General features: G+C 38.0%; 1 protein-coding gene across 5 annotated transcripts in view; it reads left to right on the top strand.

Moving 5' to 3' along the window:
- The window catches only part of OSBPL3 (oxysterol binding protein like 3), an 86952-nt gene extending 66674 nt beyond the window's left edge, over positions 1-20278 (top strand). For all 5 annotated transcript variants that reach the window (XM_071429203.1, XM_071429204.1, XM_071429207.1 and 2 more), the window contains 9 exons: positions 370-620; positions 2420-2557; positions 5284-5347; positions 8368-8446; positions 10540-10684; positions 11962-12106; positions 12777-12903; positions 13450-13572; positions 14755-20278. In XM_071429203.1, coding sequence (XP_071285304.1) covers positions 370-620; positions 2420-2557; positions 5284-5347; positions 8368-8446; positions 10540-10684; positions 11962-12106; positions 12777-12903; positions 13450-13572; positions 14755-14851 — 1169 coding nt within the window. In that variant the 3' untranslated portion in view covers positions 14852-20278. The remainder of the gene's footprint in view (positions 1-369; positions 621-2419; positions 2558-5283; positions 5348-8367; positions 8447-10539; positions 10685-11961; positions 12107-12776; positions 12904-13449; positions 13573-14754) is intronic.
- The last annotated feature ends 626 nt before the right edge of the window (positions 20279-20904 follow it).

Below are 20904 nucleotides of genomic sequence, written 5' to 3'. Positions count from 1 at the left end.
GAGGTTTTATATCCCCTAAACAGATAGGAATCCATCTCTGTTACAAATAAAATAGTTATAATATTTACTCTTTCAAATTCAGTGGAAAGTCTGAGTCTTTTCTTGCAGACTTTAAGGGAAAAGGTCATTTTTATGCATCTCTTGTACTTGGCATTTTACTTCTGTTAATGTACAGAAAATGTGATTCTTAATTTTGTCATTTTTATAACAGGCTATCTTCAAACCACAAGTGAAATACTTAAATGATTCGTGGGTGGAAGGAAGTTTTGACAGAAGGAAAGATGGTTGCATTTTAATGTATGTTTGCAGAGGGGGATGAAACTAAGAAAATGTGAATTTAATTGTTCTGCCACTTCCTTCCTTTTTCAGATTGTATTTCTGAAAGCGGAATCGGCTGCAATTCTAAACGGAGAACGTGTTTACCAGCTCCATGCCCTAACACAAGTAACATCAGCCTGTGGAATATCCTGAGGAATAACATAGGGAAGGATCTCTCCAAAGTGGCCATGCCTGTTGAGTTAAACGAGCCCCTGAACACGCTGCAGCGCCTCTGCGAGGAGCTGGAGTACAGCGAGCTCCTGGATACAGCGGCGCACACGCCAAACCCCTTCGAGAGGATGGTAAACACCTGATTCCAAACACTCAGAAACACTCAGCAGAATGAGAATTAACATAAAAGCAGTGCTGAAGAAGTGAAGATGTTCTATTCCATTGTTTTGTTTCTCTCAGCTGAAAGGCAAACTCTCCAAATGTCTGTGCATACTCACACAGCCTCTATTTTTGACTATTCTGTTCCATTGTCTCTCTCTCCTCAAGCACCTTGCAGTACTGCAAGTTTAAACAAAAAAGGAGCTTAGTTCTGGTTTGCAGCTCTTGCTCTCTAATATTAAAAATTACAGCAAAAAGGGAGGATGGGATTGAACTTAGTTCCCTCTCAAAGATGAAAGCTACAGTAGATCTTTTTCAAGGGTGTCTGATGTGGTAACACATTTCTTCATAGACATGCTGGATCTTCCAGCCCTACATGACTGTGATATCTTTATATTAACTAAATGAGCTCCATGGTTTTTATTAACTGGTTTTCTGAAGTTTTTGTGTTTATCCAAAATGTTCAGGATCTCAAAACCAGGCTGTATGCTGTATGTTGGGTACAATAATGATGTCATCCTCTTCCAGGGCAGAACCCTGAATTCTGCATTTGGCAAAAGAACAAGAGAGAAGTGCATTTGTTGCTCTGCTTCCAGGTGTACAAGAGCTGCTTAATATGCAAGCCCATAAATAAAGGATTAGAAGTTCCCTAAATTCTCTTAAATGAAAGATGGAGATTTTCCCATAAACTGAATTAAGCCTTTTCAACTGAATGTACCTTATCTCAAAATGAGGTTATTAATGAGAGTAGGTAATCATGTTGAAAACACTGCTTGAAAAGTTTCTTTCCTCATTCTGACACTTTCAAGGGTTACAATTTAGGGCCTATTCCCAGACTGTGGTCATTCACTGGGGAGTTCAGTCCATAGCATTTTGTGTTCTCTTGAGAACATATGCTAAAAGGAAAAGGAAATGAGCAGTAGTTGTTCAAAAGGGAGGGAAAAGAAGCCTTTTCCCTCCTCCCCACACCCAAGCATCTGAAAATTACCTCAGACTGGTGTATTCTTTGCCTTTGAGAAATTCCTGAAGCAAAATTTAATGCTAGCTGTTGCATAGTAATTGCAATAGTTCAGAAAAGAGCCTATCCTCAGTGGATTTGTTTTCTGAAACTGTGAAAAGAGAGTACACTTTCACAAGATGAGGAAAAGGGAATGAAAAGAGGAAAAAAAGTGTTACAAAAAAGACTTGAATCCCACGACCCTGAATTCTAATTTCTCGTGTTATGCTTGAGTTGACAGCAGAAATCTGGAAGGGCTACCTGTGTGTCAGTCATGATCAACAGTTTCATGATTAGGTAATAGCACCCAGTAGATAAAAAGCAATTTAAGTCAAACAGCATTAGAAATAGAAAAGTTGGTGAAAAATCATCCAATACTTCCAGTGCCATGTTTATGAAAAGGATAGTTGGTACATTTATGGAGTCACAGATATAAAAACCAGTTATTATACTAAATTTAACAGTGGCTTTAAGGTTACTTCTTTGAACTGTGTTGCAGAATGCTAAACTGTTTCAAACACTTTTCAGAAATGCTGTTTTCAGTTGATGAAATTTGCAGTATCTGACCCTAGCAATTTTACCCCTGACCTATTGAATGACTCTGAAAATTGAATAATCCTCTAATGTGTGAACTAGGGCTTAGCTTGCAGGAGGCATGCATGTCTGTAGCCTGCAAATGAAGGGGAAAATACAGAATCAGGATAAATCTTGCTTTTATTTGTTTTGTGTCTGTTGTAAATTAATTAATCTAAGTCCCAAAAATGTACTTCCCAGGTGTACATAGCTGCCTTTGCAGTCTCTGCCTATGCATCCAGTTACTACCGAGCTGGAAGTAAGCCATTTAATCCTGTGCTTGGAGAAACCTATGAATGTATCCGTGAAGATAAGGGTTTCCAGTTCTTTGCAGAACAGGTATTGTATGCTGCAACCCTTAGAATTGCTACTTGATACACTGCTGAATTCTAAATGTGTGGCTGGAATTCTCCAGAATTACTGGCAAAATACAAAATTACTCTACGTTACCTGAGCCCAGCAAAACCCAAGGGACTTTGCTGAATTATGAACAAGGGGAATTGTTTTTTGAGGAAAGTCTGCTAAGTCTGTTGTGGAACATCACAACCAGCAGCTGACACTGGAGGAGCACAGGCTGGCAGGCTGCCTGCTCCAGTAACAGGATATCTTGGTTAAGTAGAGTGCAATTCCCCGTGCTGAAATCTGATCACAACTGCAACAAAAGTTTACATTCTTGTAATTTTCTTTTGTATGTGATCATTAAAAATACTGTATCTTCAGCTGTTTAATGCCTTCTTTTGTAAAAAATGCATCCCTTGTGCAAGTCAATCAACCACAAGTATTTCCAATGGCACCATGACTATTCCTGCTTTCTGTCCAAATACTTAGGAGGCTAAGCCTTGAGAATTGGCTACCACAGCTGAGTAGGTGAAGGATTTATACAGCACATCATGGTCTGAGTGTTTATGAAGATAATTCCCCACTAGTAGAATAATTATTAAGTATGAGTGAAAAATACTAAATTCTAAATTTAAACCAGCCAAGCTACCAGAATTGCTAAACTTGAAGCATATGGTAAAAAGAGATAAAACTTAAATACCTGGTGCCTGGTATCAAACTAAGAATGACTGAAAGCTGTCTCATTCTGTCTAGACATAACAAAAAATACAAAAAGTGCAAGTGGGCAAAGGTGTGCAACCTAGAAATTTGATCAGAGAAAGACTTCTCAGAGGCTTCCTTTAGGAAATGAAAAGTGCTTTTTACTGCCTGTGAAGGTACAGCATTTTGCACATTATGTTTTAGAATTGACAAAAAAGAATGTTATGTGATCTTTCCTTAGTCTCAGGAAATGTCACAGGCAAGAGTAAAAATGAGGGGGAAAAAAACCAACAGAAAGTAATACAGTCAAAGCAAGAATCAAATTTAAAGTTCACGTATCTGGTTCATCACTGTGCTACTTCAGTACTACAATAATGTGTATGGAGCACTGCAAGTACCAGCACAGCATCAAATTTGAATACTGAAGTGGTGAATAGAAGTTAGCACTGAGTTTAATGTTACACTGAATTAAAGGAAGGTGTTTTCACTTGAATATTGGGTAAACCAGTACAAAGGCTAGTTTTTATAAAGAAGAATTTTACTACTTGAGCGGGCTTGTGCTATGTACAGCTGTTATTTTAATATGAGAAATAAGTGAGGTGAGTTTAGAGTGGTGAAGTTACTGTAACAATATGGGGTGGAGAAATATTAGAAACAGAGGGCAGTATGGGAAGAAAGAAATGTAATGCAGCTTGCAAGCATTAAATATTTCTCTTTACATCAGGAACGGTGGCTTATTGCTTGCACTAGCATTTTGATGCTTGCTTCACCTTGTTAGTGCAGGCAGAATGTAATTAATGGAGAGACTCACAGAAGATACAAAAGTAACAAAGATTCTGTTTTATCACAGGAGGGAGTTTAGAATAACTCCTGTTAGCACCATGACCTTACTCTGGAATTATAAGAGTTTAAGTGAGAGCTAAGTTTAACCCATGTATTACAGTGACATCTGGGGTTAATCTGGCTACAGTATGTAAGAGAGAGAGAGAGAGTTGCTCTTGCTGAATTAAGCCATAGCTGAAAGTAATTAGTACTTCTATTTTTTTTTTAAACCAAGTAGAGGATGTTCAATAAATAACTGGATGCCTGTGGGGAAAAATGTTTAGTAAGAGATTTGTGAAATGAGTAATAAAAAAAAAGTAAAAGTTGACTTAACTTTTTTAAGCTGATTTTTCATAGTGAAAAATAGCAATCTGACTTGAAAATAAAGTTGCCCAAGGAACAGCTGGCATTACACATCTTAAGAGCTGGTCCTGGTCCTAGTTGCATTCACCCAGAAGGGAGAATTCAGGTTGAGGAGGAATGGCTGTTCCTCCTTTCACTTTGTGCTTTTTTTATTTACTGTTGCATTTTAATAGTCTGAATTGTTTATTTGCTCACAGTCCTTGCTTTGCTAGTTTGGTGGTTGCCCTAATTTCTGCACGTGCTGTTGCCCAAAGCTGATGAAATGCAGTGCATGTGGTTAGAGTTTCACCTAGAAACACCTGGGGTGCCACTGCTGCAGTGGTGGGCATTGCTGGATGGAATTTCCTGGCTTGATTTCTTCACCCCTGACCCCTTAGAGATGCTGATCACTATCTCCTTCCTCATACTCAGGGTTTTGTGGTTATTCACTGTACAGAAGCTTTTGGCCCTTTGTTGTGTTTTTGGTTTTTTGAAAATTTTTATCTGTGCACTTTAAGTGTAGTTTTTGTTAATCTGTTAAGAGGTCCTAAGGGTAAATTTAATTATTACCTCAGAGACAATGTACAAAGCATATTGCTAGATTTTCACTGGAACAAAGTCTCAGGCCTTTTAAAATAATTGTTTGCCATTTCTTTCAAGGTTTCTTGGGTCTGAGAACCTTTATTAATCTCACTGCCTCCCCCTTCAGGACACAACTGCAAAGTGAAAACTAATGTTCCAATTGTAAATGCCATGCGGGAATGAAGGAGAAAACAAAACAAAAGAAGCCAAACGAAAATGACTGTTCAAGTGTTCATGTGTTAATCTTTTTTCCCCCCTCTCTTTTCATGTCTTGCTATTAGGTCAGTCACCACCCACCTATTTCTGCATGCCATGCTGAATCTGTGAACTTTGCTTTTTGGCAAGGTAACTCTTCAGTCTATCATTTACTTTTACAGTGTTCATAATGTTTTCATTGTATGTCTAACCCAAAATATCCATAAATTAGGAAAAGTTGAAATTCCTTGCTTAAATTTGTATTAGAATGATTTTATGAAATCTTAGCCTATCTTTACTTGCATTCTTCTTACTTGGATCCTCTGCTATTATAAAAATTCTCAGGAGATTTTGCTTTGTTTGGATTTTTTTCATGTAATATTAATTGATTATTATTTTCATGTACAAATATCTGTTCTTCTTTAAAATCAGGTTTGTTTGGGGTTTTGGGGCGAGGGATGTTGTTTTTTAGTAAAAAAGAATTGTATGTCAAGCTGTTTATAAAACAATCAAGCCTGAAGACAGCATGAAAAAACTACAAGTTAAATCCTGAACCTTGGCAAATCTTGTAAACCTGTTCTGAAAGCAATTTTCAAAAATGAGCATAACAGCAAGGGTAAATACATTTACCTTCTCTTTTTCTGCTGGCATTATTACAATAGGTAAGATTTTGTGATATTTGACTACTGTTTTTTTGCAAAGATGTGTGTTGAAGCTTTGTTTGCTGTGTACTGTAGTGAAGGTGTCAGCCAGTAACAGCACCTGTGTGATGAGATAATTTTGGAGTGCACACAAAACATAACCATGCCTTTTAACTCACTTTAAATCCTTCACCCAGGGGTTTGTCAAATCACATGTGGCCATATTGTAATCTTTTTTTTTCCTGATTGGCTCTGCTGACTTGATTATAGTTATTACAGATGGAGCCATACTGAACAGATATTGGAACCCGTTAGTCTGGGCTTTATTATTCTGTGTAATTCTTTGCTTTATAAACAAATACAGGGACACAAGAATCCTTTTGTTCATAGCCCAAAAGCTAAGATGTCCATAAATTTATTCAGTAACTTGAACACTGTATAAATAAGATCAGAGAGCAGCCTGTTTTAATAAAGATAGGTGAGACTGATTTGTTTAACAGATTTTGACAACTGTTATAATTCAAATATTTTAACACTTCTGTTCAGAGAATGAAGTTCTTCTAATGAGAGCTGAGAATCTGATTAATGTGAGAGTCTGAGATTTGGTCTTGATAAGCACAGGACATTCAATCAGGGTGCAACAGGGATTGGGGATTTTTGTTTGCTTTGTTTTTAAATATGGCTGGCTGAGCTTATGGGAGGGCTAGACAGTGACTTTTTTCATTGTAAAGGCATTTTTTAAATGCTGTGACCTCTTGTAATGAGGCTATATTAACTTACATGGAAAGATGATTAACACCAATTTAATCATAAAGGCAGCTTGCCAGTGAGTTCAGTTCTTTCTGTGTGCAAAGACCTTTTCACTTACTGTGTCACCTTCTCAGCTGAAAAGGAGACAGCAGCATTGCCAGGGTAGTGCTGTCATCCCACCTTAGTTCACGTGTTCCATCACCAAGAAATCTCCTGATCACATCTTGTGAATTGATGACTGGGCTCTCACAGGCGCCAATAGTTTGGAAATAGCTTTCCATGACTTATGAAGCTAGCTCTGCTTTTGCAGCGGAGTGTCAACACATGAGCAGTGGAAATGAAGGAAGTTTCAGCTATTCCAGCATCTGTGCATGAATTAGTGTGAGCATAGCTTTGAAATAACACTTTGCTTTTCCTCTTCTGTCCTTAAATTATTGCGTGATCAAATTGCACCCTGGCTCCCAAGATGTTTCCCACATGCTGATCTCTGTGGGACAGCTTTGCCATTTATGAGAGCATAGAATTTGGCACAATCTGGTGATGCATTTTAACTGTTAAGTTTGGTAGGGTGTACCTTTGCCTTTTTTCTTCCATCCCACTGCAGAAGAGAGAAAGCCAGGACAGAATTTGCCTCAACAACATCATACTGGAAGTAGCTTTGGAGCACTTTTGCAGTGTAGGAATCACAAGAGAATCGCTGTCACTGAAGATGTTGACCCAGCACCAGACTTCAAAACCAAAAAACCCAAAAGGTCTTTTTCTCACATGATAAGAAAAGTGACTTCTTTGTGTGCAGAATTCTGCCCTATATCCCATTCTAGTCTTGGCAATGATAGGCAGCCCAGTGTGGCTCATTCCTCACCTGCACATACACACTCAGGAGATACCTGAGTAATTTCTTAGCTGTGGTTTGAGCATCCATCTCACAACCAGTGTAAGAGTTTCGCCCCAGAATTACACAGGAAATGGTGTTTTGTTTTCCTTCTCTTAGAACTAGTATCTTTTTGAGACAAGAGTTGAAGTTTCCCCTCTTTTTCAGGTTGGGCAGGGAATGGAGTTCCTAGAGTCTAAAATAGGAAGGGTACTATTCCTCTGAGCTCTGAAGTTACTATGAAAGTTACTGCCTGATTATCTAGCCCAATTTAACTACACACGTTTTGCCATGCTCCTCTCTGTTTCTTTCTCTTCCAGGTGATTTTGCTCAATAAATTTGGCTAAGCTTGCATTGAGTTTTCTTATCTTTTTTATATTTTTGAAGAAAAGGCATGAGGCTTGGACACCTCTTTCTGTGATTCAGACAAGATTTCAAAAGACCAGTTAAACTTACAGAGGGAGTTGGACTAAAACCCTCTGCCATTTTATGCCATTTGAAACCTTCTTTAGCCTCTTGACTGCGAATTTTCTTGTTATATTTTTATATTTGAAATTCTGCTTTTGGCTTGAAAATGTCTGCATTAATTGAATAGCAACTGAATTGCAGACAAATGTATGCTGCCGATGGCTTATTCAAATTCCTTTATTTTGAAAAAGTTTTTGAGAGGACTGTTAAACATCTGTTACTTTGCTATTTAAATAACCAATATTATGATGAAAATCAAACAAAGCAAACAGCAACAACACCAAACCCACCAACACATATTTGAAGGTCCCACAACATTCTTTGAACGCTTCTGTTGAACTTTGTTTTTTTGAATTTCTTGAAAATAAAGTAGAGCCCAGAAACAGCATGATTCACCCACCTGTGACTAAACCTATCTTTTTTTTTACTTCTTGTTCCAGATGTCAGATGGAAAAACAAATTCTGGGGGAAGTCCATGGAGATTGTTCCAGTTGGCACAACACACGTAACTCTTCCAGCGTAAGTGCTGCTGCTGTTCCTGCACAGGCACTGATGCTTGCACACACTGCAGCCACGTTCATTCAGAGGACAGCCAGCTCTGCTCTGCCCTTTGGAAGGACTGGCGGCTTTGAATTCATCTAAAGAGAAAAGGGGAGGAAGAAAGACCCCACCAAACCAAAACCAGAAGCATAAATCAGAAGCACTGACTCTTTCAAAAGTTATGAAAAACAAATAATGAAAAAAAAAACCCTTTATTTCTGTGTACCTTGAAAAAAGAAAAGTATTTTTTCTTTTTGAAAGTATGAAAAGGTATTTTCATACTTCAGTTGAATTTCGACCTTAATGCATTTTAAACTCACAGGGGAAAACTGTAGGGTAAAGGAAGCTATGAATTCTTTTGCTTGAGTATGGGTTTGGGGGAAGAGGTGGTGGTGTTCCTGTCTTTTTTAACTATATTTGTAGGGACCCTGACACCATGGGGTGTTCTGGGCTGTAGGCAAGGTCAACAACCATAATCTCTGCAGAAATAAGGACTGTAAGTGATAAGTAGAACCACTTACATATCTGGTGTTCATTATCCAAGGAAGCAGCCACTGTAGTGAAGTGTTGAGTACAGTTGGTTTGTTTCCTTTTGTTTTTTTAAATAAAAATCTGCAGTGTTTCAATGCTGGCTTGTCAGAGTGCCCATTATTGATGAGCAATTAAAATCCCTTAAAATTTGGCCTATATCCATCATGTTTGCAGAACCAGAGGTCTAAAGGTTGAGTATTGTTCCAATTAAATCTGTTTTCCAGTGAGACAGTACAAAATTAATTAATCTGCCATCCTGCCATCTGAAAAAAAAATCAAAAACAGCAAAGAATTCAAGTACCTAGCACTCATCAAATCAAGCATGTCTTTTTTTTTTTCTTCAAGTGGATAAAGTTGTAGTCTAGTAAGATAGTATCCAAAAGGTAATGTATAAACCATGTAATGTTCATAGCACCTGCCCTAAGCTTTGAAATGAAAGGATGTGAATGAGTGCTCAGAGCCAAAATAATTAATATATTAGGGCCTATGATGGGCTGATGAACTGGGAAGCAATCTGATTCATGTGTGATCTCCATGTGTTGGTTTGTATCCTTGTTTATTTGATACTAAATTGGGTACAAAAAAGGTGCCCAGGCTATGGGGAAAATTAAGCATTAGTATTAAGGTTCATTTTGAAACAAATAGATGTTTTTAGTATTTGTGATAACATGTGACATGCATAGGTAAGGGCAGAAAAACAAGTTACTGTGGGATAAATTGGCTGCATATCTGCAAGTCTGTACAAACTGTCCTTGTGTGTGCCCTTAGAAAGCATCAAGTGAAAGCAAGTGATTAAGGGGAGGAAGGGAAAGATTCCAGTAACTTCACAAGGATGTGTGTGAGGCACTTGCTGTAGGGAAACTGGTGCTTTGTAAGTTCATATTTTACCTCACCCATAGTGAGTTGGCCATCCATACCCAGAACAAATTGTAGAATATATGTCTTCATGAGACTTTCCTTTCCTTGATGCTTTATAAAGCTGTTTTATAAGAGCATCTACTTCCTTCATAAAAGGTGAAACGTTGCATTCTCTATTGGTATTTGTTTATCTCTCCCTGTCTGCTGTTTCCCAGTGGACAACTGCATCTTGAAGTGCCTGGTGAGAACTTTGGCTCTTGCCTAGAGCACACATGTTAGGCTCAGCCTTGAGAGCTTATTCCTCTCAGTACATGTTCTGGTGGCCCATGTCCTTGTGTTCTCCATTGTCACTGGGTTACAAGCTTGGATGGGCATCTCAGACTGTAGATGATACCAGAATGATTACTTCTGGAAACTTAAAACTGGTTAGAAGGACAAGTAGAGAGAGAGAAAACTGAATTCAAGACCAAAGTGTCTAGCAGAAGTGAAAAGGATTTTCTGGGAGGTGGGATTGTTGCCATAGGGTTTGTTTTTGAGAAGGTTTGGAACAAGAAGATGAAGCAGTCTAGTTTAAAAAAAGTTTATTTGGTTTCTCTAATCAAGTTGCTGCAAATGTTTTTCCTCAAGCTTGAGCTCACTTGAACACGGCATGACAATTTTCTTGTGTGTAATTTTCCTTACAGTTTTAAAGACCATTTTGCATGGAACAAGGTGACATCCTGCATCCATAACATCTTAAGTGGGCAAAGATGGATTGAACACTACGGAGAGATCATCATAAAAAATCTCAACGATGACACGTGCCACTGCAAACTGACTTTCATAAAGGTAACCACAGCAGTGCTGGCACTGCCTTTTCTGACAGGCACAGCAGTGGGAGGATGCTCCCTGCTGAAGCTCAGCACTTCTGCTTACAAGCTGTAATTACCTGTGATTCCTTGAAAACTATAACTTTGAAGGAACTGCCACTTACTAGACACAAAAGAGAAGCAACAGCTTTCTTGAGTGATTCCACTGGAAATGGAGGAATTATGGGAAAAGGAATATCATGGAAAACCTACTCTGGGTTTGATGAGAGACATAAGCACAAAGTGGCTACTGGCCCGCTGGCACATGCTGCGCTTGCAGTCATTCAGCAGCTGTAGGACCAGTGCTTATGCAGGGTGTTTCTCCTGATGCTCTTTTCTAGCCCTTCACAGGTACTCAGAGGAGTTTAAGTAAGAGGTTGGGGTGTTACTCAAAGCTTTTGCTTCAGTACAAGTACAATATATATGACTTCTTCAGGAATTGTCCTTATAACGGAAATGAAATTCAGCTTTTGGCAATAGATGACTTTGTAGTAAATGAAAATCAATGAAAATATAAAGCAATGCCAAAATTTTTAATCTGAGAAATACTTTTATAAATCATCCTAAGAGACTTACCTTAACCTGCATTTTCTGTATCTGATTGATGGAGAAAGGATCTGCTGGACATAAAACAGACCATACAAATACAAGGGATACAGTACTTCAGTGTACCTATGCAGCATGGCATGCTCCCCAGCAAGTTTGGGGTTCTTTGATTTGTTTTCCTGAATACTTTGTGCTTTCTAAGAAGCATTAGGGTGATTTTTTTTTCCAAATACTTACTTGAAAGTACTTTCATGTATTTTCAGAGCTACACTGGATGCTTAAAGTTCAAATATTTAAGGCTGAGAGCCTGCAAATCTCACACCTTTGATATTGTAAAGTGTTTAAAGTGGAGATTAACTTATGAATTCCTTCTCTTCCTCTTCTTCAAATTTGGGAGAGATGTAGATAACCAAGTCAGGGCTCAGGGTCAACTGTCCTTGGGCAAAATTCAGGGTCAGCTGCACTTTACTTCATACTGCCCCTAAAAAAGGCAAACAAAATAAATACAATTCTCAACGTCAGTATTTTAAGAAGCTAACATAGTAATAGGTTTGTATTTTAATGGTACTAACAGCAGTTCTTTGCACTTGATATTGTAATGCACACCTGAAATGAGCAGTTCTTATTGCTCTACAGCCTGGTGCTACTGGCAAAATGGGCTTCACTTGAGCTCTTATGCACCTTCTTTCTCCTTGTTCCTTTTAATTCTAGGCAAAGTATTGGAGTCCAAATGCACATGAGATTGAAGGCAGTGTCATGGATAAATCTGGGAAAGTTGTGCATCGACTCTTTGGGAAGTGGCATGAAAGTTTATACTGTGGGACAACTTCATCTTCAAACTGCATATGGAGAGCAAGTCAGTGATCAGAATTGCTCATGTACACAAACTGAGATCTTCAGTATAAGCTTACTGTTCTCATATCTTCATTATGCCCCAATTTCTTGTTATTTTTCTGTAGAATATTAGATTTTTGTCAAGCATTTAAAAGTTACATCAGAAGAATATATAATTTAAATAATATGAGAACTTAACCCCATGGCTTCCTGAATTTTCTCCATTCTCCCTCATTTTCATATTTGGGCATGAAGTGAGTATTGAGGACTCTAGCAGGAAGGGGAAAAAAAAGGAATCAACTCCTACTGCTTGTGCAGAGAAGTGTTGTTTATTTCATGTGTTGAACACTGGAGGATAACCCACAAAGCTCAATTCTGTAATGACAGTGATAGCTGAATTTCTCCCAAGCTTGTGGGGTTTTGTCTACTGTGTTTTGAAAAAACATTATGATAATAGCATGGTCTTCATCACAGTTGTGCTGTGATTCAGCTGAGAGAACAGAAATCTGTCTTGTTGCAGTGCAATTATCAAGGGGGATGTTCTCTTTTGTCACATTATTAAAAACCTCTTGTTCCCCTAGCATTGACACTGTGGATCAGGCATAAACAAATGACTGGAGGGAGCTTGAAATTTTCTTTCTCAATATAATAGCATTTAATTGGAATTCTGAATGTACTTTTTTCTTCTGTAGACCCAATGCCTAAAGATTATGAACAGTGGTATGGATTTACACAATTTGCACTGGAGTTAAATGAACTGGACCCACAAACTAGGTCATTACTCCCATCCACTGATACACGTTTTAGGCCAGACCAAAGGTAAGAAGCTTTAACTCTGAAATATTTTCCTTAAATAGTTCTTAATCTTCTGTACACTCACTTTACCCTGAACTCAGACTATTTTCTGTGGAAAACTGCAGTGTGTTTCTATTTTTACATTAATGTGCATCTGAAACAGACATTGTAATCACTTATTGAGAGATGGTCTAGTTATTATGGAAGTCTGTCCTAAAATTGCCTCTTGGATGCTTTCTAGATAACTGTCTTTCCAAGGATGTTAAAACCTCAGTACTTCAGGTACTGGATGTTGAGCATACTCAAAGTATTTGAGTAACCTGAAACTGAGACACTTGAAACTCCTTTCTGCAGTGAAATTTTAGCTTTTGCAAATTTCCAACTAGAAGAGTCTAATTTAACTGTGACTCTGAGCTTGTTACAAGAGTTCATTTTCCTTAAGTGCTTTTTCACAGTGCAGTTGTCTGCAGAGGTAGTTGTTTACCTTTCAAACACTGTGAAATACCTGCTGGAAAGATTAGATCCTTTTGGGGGCAGGAGACCAATTGTCTCATATCACTGCTGCTGCAGGTTTCTAGAAGAAGGGAATATTGAAGGGGCTGAAATGCAAAAGCAGAGGATCGAGCAGCTACAACGAGAACGACGGAAGGTGCTAGAAGAAAACAATCTAGAGCATCAGCCTAGATTTTTCAGGTACTAGATAATAATTAGCATATACTATCATTTATTGAAATGTGTATTATAAATCTGATTCTAAATTGCCATGTGACAGGCTCCAGTTTTTTTCAGGGTTCCCTTATATACTTAGGGTTCATACTTTGGTGATGTAGAATACTCCCGACTTGGTTAAAACTCACAGTTATGTATTAGTTTTTTATTAATGCATCCCTGATTTTTTTTTTTTTGCCTTGATGGTAATTGATATTTGGTCTACATTTGAATTTGCCTGAGTAAAATGTAGCACCTTTGATTCTTTGAAGCAAGCTGAAGTAGCTGGATTTAGCTCAATTACCTCTGCTGAATTCAGTGGGATTGCCTGGCATGGAAGTGTGCAGAGTTGGAGCCTTTCACTTGCAGGGCTATTTTTGAACATGTTTCCCCTATTTTATGGGGAGAGAATTATTATTCTGAGGGCACTTTATCTCTTCCTGTTGTAAATCAGTTGAACAGGAGACTTGAGGCATCAAGACAAAAAGGAATGCTGGTGAGAATGTGGTCTTTAGCCCCCAGCTTCTCTGTCGTCCTGCAGTGAGAGAGTTGGAGCCAAGATGAATGTTGTATGGGCCTATTAGCAGATCTAGGGTCCAATGTTTTCTGGATATATCTATACTGTACTTCTGAGGAACCCTGGAATGTTTTAAATAGGTCCAAAAGGGACTGGCTTAAACTAGTACATCTCTGACAAGCTGGTGAGCTAACTCATCTCATGCCAATCACACCTACTAAAGGGAAGCAGGGTAAAGGCAAAGTCTAACACTTTGTGATTGTATATTCACAATGAGAATTGTGAATAAGAATGAGGATTTGAATCCTTACAATGAGGATTTGAAAGCTGAGATTTAGCCTGTAGATTTAAATGGTGGAATAAAGAATTTAATTATTATATAGCAAAAGTATTAGAGCAGATAGGAGTTAATGCATTTGGCTCTTTAATAGTGATGTTCTCTGGTGAACATGAGATTGAGATGCCTCTCCATGGCCCAGTGCAGACACACCCATTCATCTCTCCAAGCTGTACTGCCTTGTTTGCAGGCTGCAATGAGCTGCACTGCTCCTGGTTTGTGGGCTGGATTTGCTATCTGTGCATGGTGCTACACTGCATTACACAGCATATAGATGGAAAATATAAGCTTACATTTGTTTAATCTTTGATAGGAAATCCAGTGATGACTCCTGGGTGAGCAATGGAACCTACATGGACCTTAGGAAAGAACCTGGTTTTTCCAAACTGGACAATCCTGTCCTCTGGTGAAAGAGGAGCTAAGTGAAGACATTCTGTGCTGTATTCTTGGATCTGATTTAAAAGACATATATATATTAAAAATAACTATATATCTATATATACACACACACACACAGAATGTGTGTGGTGTGTGCATATGTGCAAATGTGCATATCTCCAGAATCATGCTTAATTTAGAATCTGAGAATTCATTTGTTTCCTTTACTCAACTATTGCAGTGATTGTTTGAATGTATAAATATCCTAACTTCCTTTTATAAAATATTTAATAAATAGTACTGAATGTTAACAGATGGAAAAGAGAGGAGCTTTTACACTACTTTTTCAATGTCTAATAATGTCAGTTCTGAGTTAAATTATGCCTTACTGAATTGCATTGGAGGCAGTAGCATCAGCATCTCCTAGCTGTGCTGAGGAAGAGTGCAAGCCTTAGTAACTCAAACTGTAGGTAGGCTTCCACAGTGCAATGAGTAGTTCAGCTGTCTCTGGGCTGGTATAAATTGTTAAAACAGATTATCAGCTGGTGCTGGAATCTGACTGTGATCTTTTGCTGTCTGCAGGAAAGATTTAAGTAAGCTTTTGTTTCTATTAACTTTCTTCTGAGCTTTATGGAAGAGGTAGTTCTGAGCTTACGTCGGTGGTTCCACTGCCTTATACATAAAATGCACCCGGTTAAATGTAGTGCTAGAAAGTTAGGAATCGCCAAAATTTTCCACTGGGAAAAATTTTCACTTCAAATTTATAGCCCCCAACAGGGCAAGAAGAGGAGATCATTTGTATATACAGCTTGAGTACTGACTAGATGAAGAAGCTCTCTCTTTTTCCAGTAAGTGAAATCTTATACAGAGCACGAAATCCTGTGCTTCCATAGCTTCATTTGTTTTTATTCACTTAAAAATTGCAACAGTAAGACTTTTTAAAAAGTAAGCAAACTGATTATTTTAAGCTAGAAATTTTTTCCTAGTATTTTGATATTTTCTACCTCTTAAGAAATAACGTATTTAAAATCTTATATTTAAAAAATTACCATCTGCCTTATGGAGAAGTGTATGGAGTCTTTGATCTTCCTCTGTTTGTTTGTTAAGTTCAGACAAATATTTAAACGTCTTGCACTAAATCAATTGCATCCCTTTCCTGTAATTTTATACGTATGGTTCAATTTGTGAAGCTACTAAACCATAGGTCAGAAACTTCACAGGAAGCAAATGTAGCAGAAGCCTCACTTTTGAATGACAATTATAGAGATGGGCAGCACTGTTGCTTTTTTCCCATCAAATCACAATGCCATAGTCATTAACAGACTAATTTAAAAGATAGATCAGAAGATAAAAGATAGATCATTCCCACATATCTGCAACCCAAGCCTGATCCATGGTTCTTCAAATCTGCTCCGTGTGTCTGCAACTCTCTGGCAGCAATGCAGTTTTCTATGTGATAGACCTGCATCCTGTCACCACACCCTTTTCTTTTCTTTACATGCCACTGTAAAGACACAAAACAAACCCAAATGCTGGCATGTTGGCTTATGGCTGGAACAACTGGACATGGTATGGATAAATAGACTCCTAGGAGGACAGACTAATAGCTTAGAAAAGCTTGCACTTTATTGCAGTTGTGCTGCATTGTTCTAGAGAAAATCTATTGAAAATGGATCTTTGTGTTATATGTATCATGAAGGAAATACTATGAAGGTTTTAAATTTTAAACAAGATCTGTGGTGTCAGATTAGATCTATATTTGAACTGTGCTTTCTATTACCTTGAAGCCTCATTGTCTCGGAGGCAGATGAATGCTTTTTCACCATTTTTCATTTTGCCCAGGATCTCTCCCTCACCATCATTTTCATAATTTATTACCAAAGAAGTTAGCATAATTATATCTAATTAATATGTCTTCAAAAAACTTGACTACCATGCCAGCAGCTTTAAACAAGGCAAGGCTCACACTTATATGAAGACAAAATCTGGGCTTTGATTCCAAAGGAAGTCTTAAACTTTGGGGGCTGTTTGGCTTTTCAAGAAAAATTAGGTTCTCTTCATGCCTTGTTCCCTTCCTGTCTTTTATCCTTGTATTAACTGTCAAAACCTGGCACAGAAATGAGTTGATAATTGCAATTATCCTTGCTGTTGGTAATTACAATTTATACTAAAATTAAGGTTCATTTAAAAACAAAAGAGGGTAGAGGAAATAAAAGCTTTTAAGAAAAGGAGCAAAATTTGTGGAGGCTGCATTAAGCTTGCTCATTGTCATATTTGGCAGCTACTGTGATACTGCCTGATCTGATTGCTGGGTTTGTGTGTTCTGTGTGTGGAGGGGATTCCCCCACACAGGTATTAAACAAAACAAGTCTCATATGGGGTATTTGAGTCGTGATTTTTGAGAAATCAGACTGGTAGTGCCAAGTCTGATTTCTCCAACACTCCCAACTGTCTCAAATACAGACATGGGAAGAATGACAAGAAGCATTGGGCTGAGCAGTGCCTTATATAACAATTTCTTCATCAAAATTTCTGTATCAAGAAAGTAAACTCCAGAGTTTTAGCACTGTCTCCATAAAAATGCCTGAGAATAATCCAGGGTGTTTCTTAAATGCATGAAGCAAAATCATTGAACAAGTAATTGCTCCTTTTGTAAATCTCTAATACACACCTCCAAACACAATGTAATCAGTTGTGAATGATCCTCTGACCCCACATTTCCAACTGCAGTATAGTTTTCCCTGCTTACTTTTGTATGAAACAATTGGGTTTAGTTGTTAAACTTCTGTTAACTGTATATTAAGAAGTGGAAGAAATTTGTCTTGATGTTAGTTCTGTGTATTTCTGCATGTAAATATATTCAACATTCACAAAGTTAATATATTCTATAAAGTTATTCTTGGTAAAATATGAAATTTGGGTAATCTTCTTCCCCAAAACTTCAGCTGTGTTAATGGGTACAAAATTTATATTAGCTTTCTGCAGTATAACTAAGACAATTATTATTCTTAATAACTGACACTGAGGGACTTTTTACCCACTATTTCTACCCTGAATGGTAAAAAAAGAATGCATCAGGCAACTTAACTGCTTCCTTTCATACACAACTGTGTTCCCCAAGGTGTGTAGCTCAACGGACCAGTCTTAGAATTTCCTGATGACCCTTGCCTGCTGTCAGTTCTCTTATTTCATTGCTTTATAAACACTGCTTAATATGAATTTGGAGGCCAGTTTGAGAAGCACTCATGCAGCTCTGCCTTTCTGTGTGTGTCTCTTCATAAAGTAAAACCCTCACTACAAACTTCCATCAAGGTGATGGAGCAGCTCAGGCCTTTGGGTGTTGAAACTCTGCTTCATTTTTCAAGTTATAAGCATAGAAAGAAAAAAAAACCAGGGAAATATTATACATAGGAGCAGAAACCCACAGCTCTGCCTTCAGATTTGCAGGCTTGATGCTTAGTTTCTGATTTTGTGTAAATTTGGGATTACAAAACAGCATCACTTGTTCAGGAGGCGACTCTGGGTAGTGTAAAGTGCCCTTTAGACCAAGTGGAACTAGAATGCATCATTAATCACTGCATTCCTTTCTGGATCTCTGTTCTCTGAGTTATGCTTGATGTGATAGTTTGCCAGCACTGAACTACTTCTTTTAGACACTTTTTGAAATACAGATCCAGTACTCTGTACTTAGGTTCTTTATGCAGAGCTTGGAAAGTTAGATGCCTGGAAGGAGTACAAAAACCAGCCCAAATTTTCATAAGGAAAGATCCTGGAGATCTGTTCTTACACCAACTAGTTTTCTTTGAAGGACTGGAAATAGGATTGCTGCTTTCTTTTAAAATCTGGCCTCTGAAGGACATAATAGTTGCAAACACATTCACCTGTATTACCTGGCAGCTTAGTGTTGAGGCCAGATCATAGTGCAGAAACACCAACTCACGGGACCAGAAATTAGGGCTCAACGAGGGACAGCTTTCACATTGCACAACAGTCCAGTGATGGTCTCAAAACAAACAACCCCCCCCCCCAAAAAACCCAACCTAACAAAGACCTCACCCCTTTCCATGCCCCCCACTTTCCCTCAGCTGTTTACAGTCCTGCTCAGGTTTTCTTTGTGGTCCCTTATTCAGTGTCCTCTATTTTTCTCTTTATTAAAATAACCTGATGAATAGGAAAACAGTCCATAGCAACAAATGATAAATCATACCTAGAGGCTGTAGTTAAATTTTTTTCCCCATAAATTCCTTCTGTATCTTTTCTTTGACAGTGAATAAGACTTCCTTACTCACTGGAGTCAGACCTTGTAAGGGTAGTGTGCTATGGAAATATGCATCTATATCTGCTCAACAGATCCTAATTACAAATGTCCTTGCATCTGCTTTTGTGTAAATCTCTTGTGTTGTCTCTCCAAATAACCAGCTTGGCAGAGCAGGAAACTTTCAGCAGATCCTGCTTTGTTTAGTATGGCTTCTTTTTTTGTGTACAACTCATGCAAAGGGGGCAAGCTGAAGAGGAGTGCAAAACTTGGCCCATGGTGCATTTTAATAGCAAGAAGGATGACATCCAACTCATCCACATATCTGAATACATCTTGCAAGGGCTAGAATGAGATGGTGCTATTCAAATGAGTGACATTAAAATGACAGGTTTTTTTTGGCTGAGTGTGTTTTCATTCCAGAATTATTCCTACAATAAATAAAATTCACAGTGTTCAATAACTCATCCGTTCTATTTTCTAGCTACTGGTGGGTGCAACTTTCTCCAGCAGCTGTGGGCTCATAAGAAACTGCACATTATCTGGCTTACCTTTTGAAACTTAGTAAATGCTGTAATCTACCACCAAATGTATTACTGTACTGCTCAGTTCTTAGCTACTGCTCTTGCTGCAGCTTTTTGAAAGCAATAAGAGAAAATTTCCGCGTAAGTAGTTGCCATATGTTAAAGAATTATTTTAAATGGTTCATTTTTTTTTAAATATAAACTGTGGATTTGGTGTTTTAATGTGGAAACCAAAACTGTACTAAAGCTTATGAGAATGTTTGGGATGCTGATCCACAAGAGGTGATGCTGATCCATCACCTCCACACATTGGAGATGATTGGCATGCCTGAGAATCTGAAAGTCTTTGTGTTAACAGTATTTTCCTAGTTCCACTATTGGAAAACCATCTCACATGTATGAGGTATTACATAAACAAAGCTGCTAAATGCTGAATTTGTTGTTTGTTTTGATAGGGCATTACTGATTTCAGAATGAGGAAAGGTATCTTATGTATTAGAATTATTGCTGACTTTCAGATATTTGAGAAGTCTCTCTGTAGTCAGGACCATCCCTGTTTTCTGCTTCACTCCAAATATTTGTAATAACATTGGAGTACCTTGATGCACAACTTGATTTATTATTTTTGTCTCTGTAACCAATTTAGTTGGATGTTAATAAATCATACTTGCAAAAGGTCACAGAGCACCCTGACTTTTTTCCAGGGGTTGTAAGCATCTTTCTTCAAAGGTTGTTAGTGGCAGCTGAAACAAATCTCACTGCTGTAGTGATCTGTGCTTTTTACACTTTGCAAAATGGCAAGTAGGAAAGAGCTTCCATCTGCTAGAACCCTTATTTATCACTCTAACAATCTGTCTGGAAGTTGTGCAATGTTCCAGTTGTACTGCTCTGCACAGCTCTGCTGCACAGCTAATGTGCCAGACACTGGGGCAGGAAAGGGGGTAAGCTGATGGAATCCATTTACAGCTGGAAGTTTATTCTTAAAAGCAGTTCTTAGCATACAGATGTCCAGCATAAATATTATGCTTTATTATGAGTGCAGAAACCACAAACTAAATGTTTTCCATAAAACAACTTTTAAAAACAAGGAAACATAAAATAAATAACTGGAAAGAAAGGATAGAAATGTGGTGGTTTTCCCCTTAGAGATGGTGATTCAGGACAGCTCTGCCTATCAGACCTCAATAATGTCTCACAGTCCCACCATATGTGTATAAGATGCAATATGGATGGACTAGGATCTTTAAAAATGTGGGAGTACAGTGAGTGTAACTCTTGTCCAACGTGAAATTCCTGACCGCAGTTC

The sequence above is a fragment of the Agelaius tricolor genome, unplaced genomic scaffold (genome assembly GCF_023055355.1).
Source record: "Agelaius tricolor isolate 1412-34295 unplaced genomic scaffold, bAgeTri1.0.p SCAF_6, whole genome shotgun sequence".
NCBI classification, from domain to species: Eukaryota; Metazoa; Chordata; class Aves; order Passeriformes; family Icteridae; genus Agelaius; species Agelaius tricolor.
Note: the sequence above shows the minus strand (reverse complement) of the source record. Positions and strands in the feature narration are given on the sequence as shown.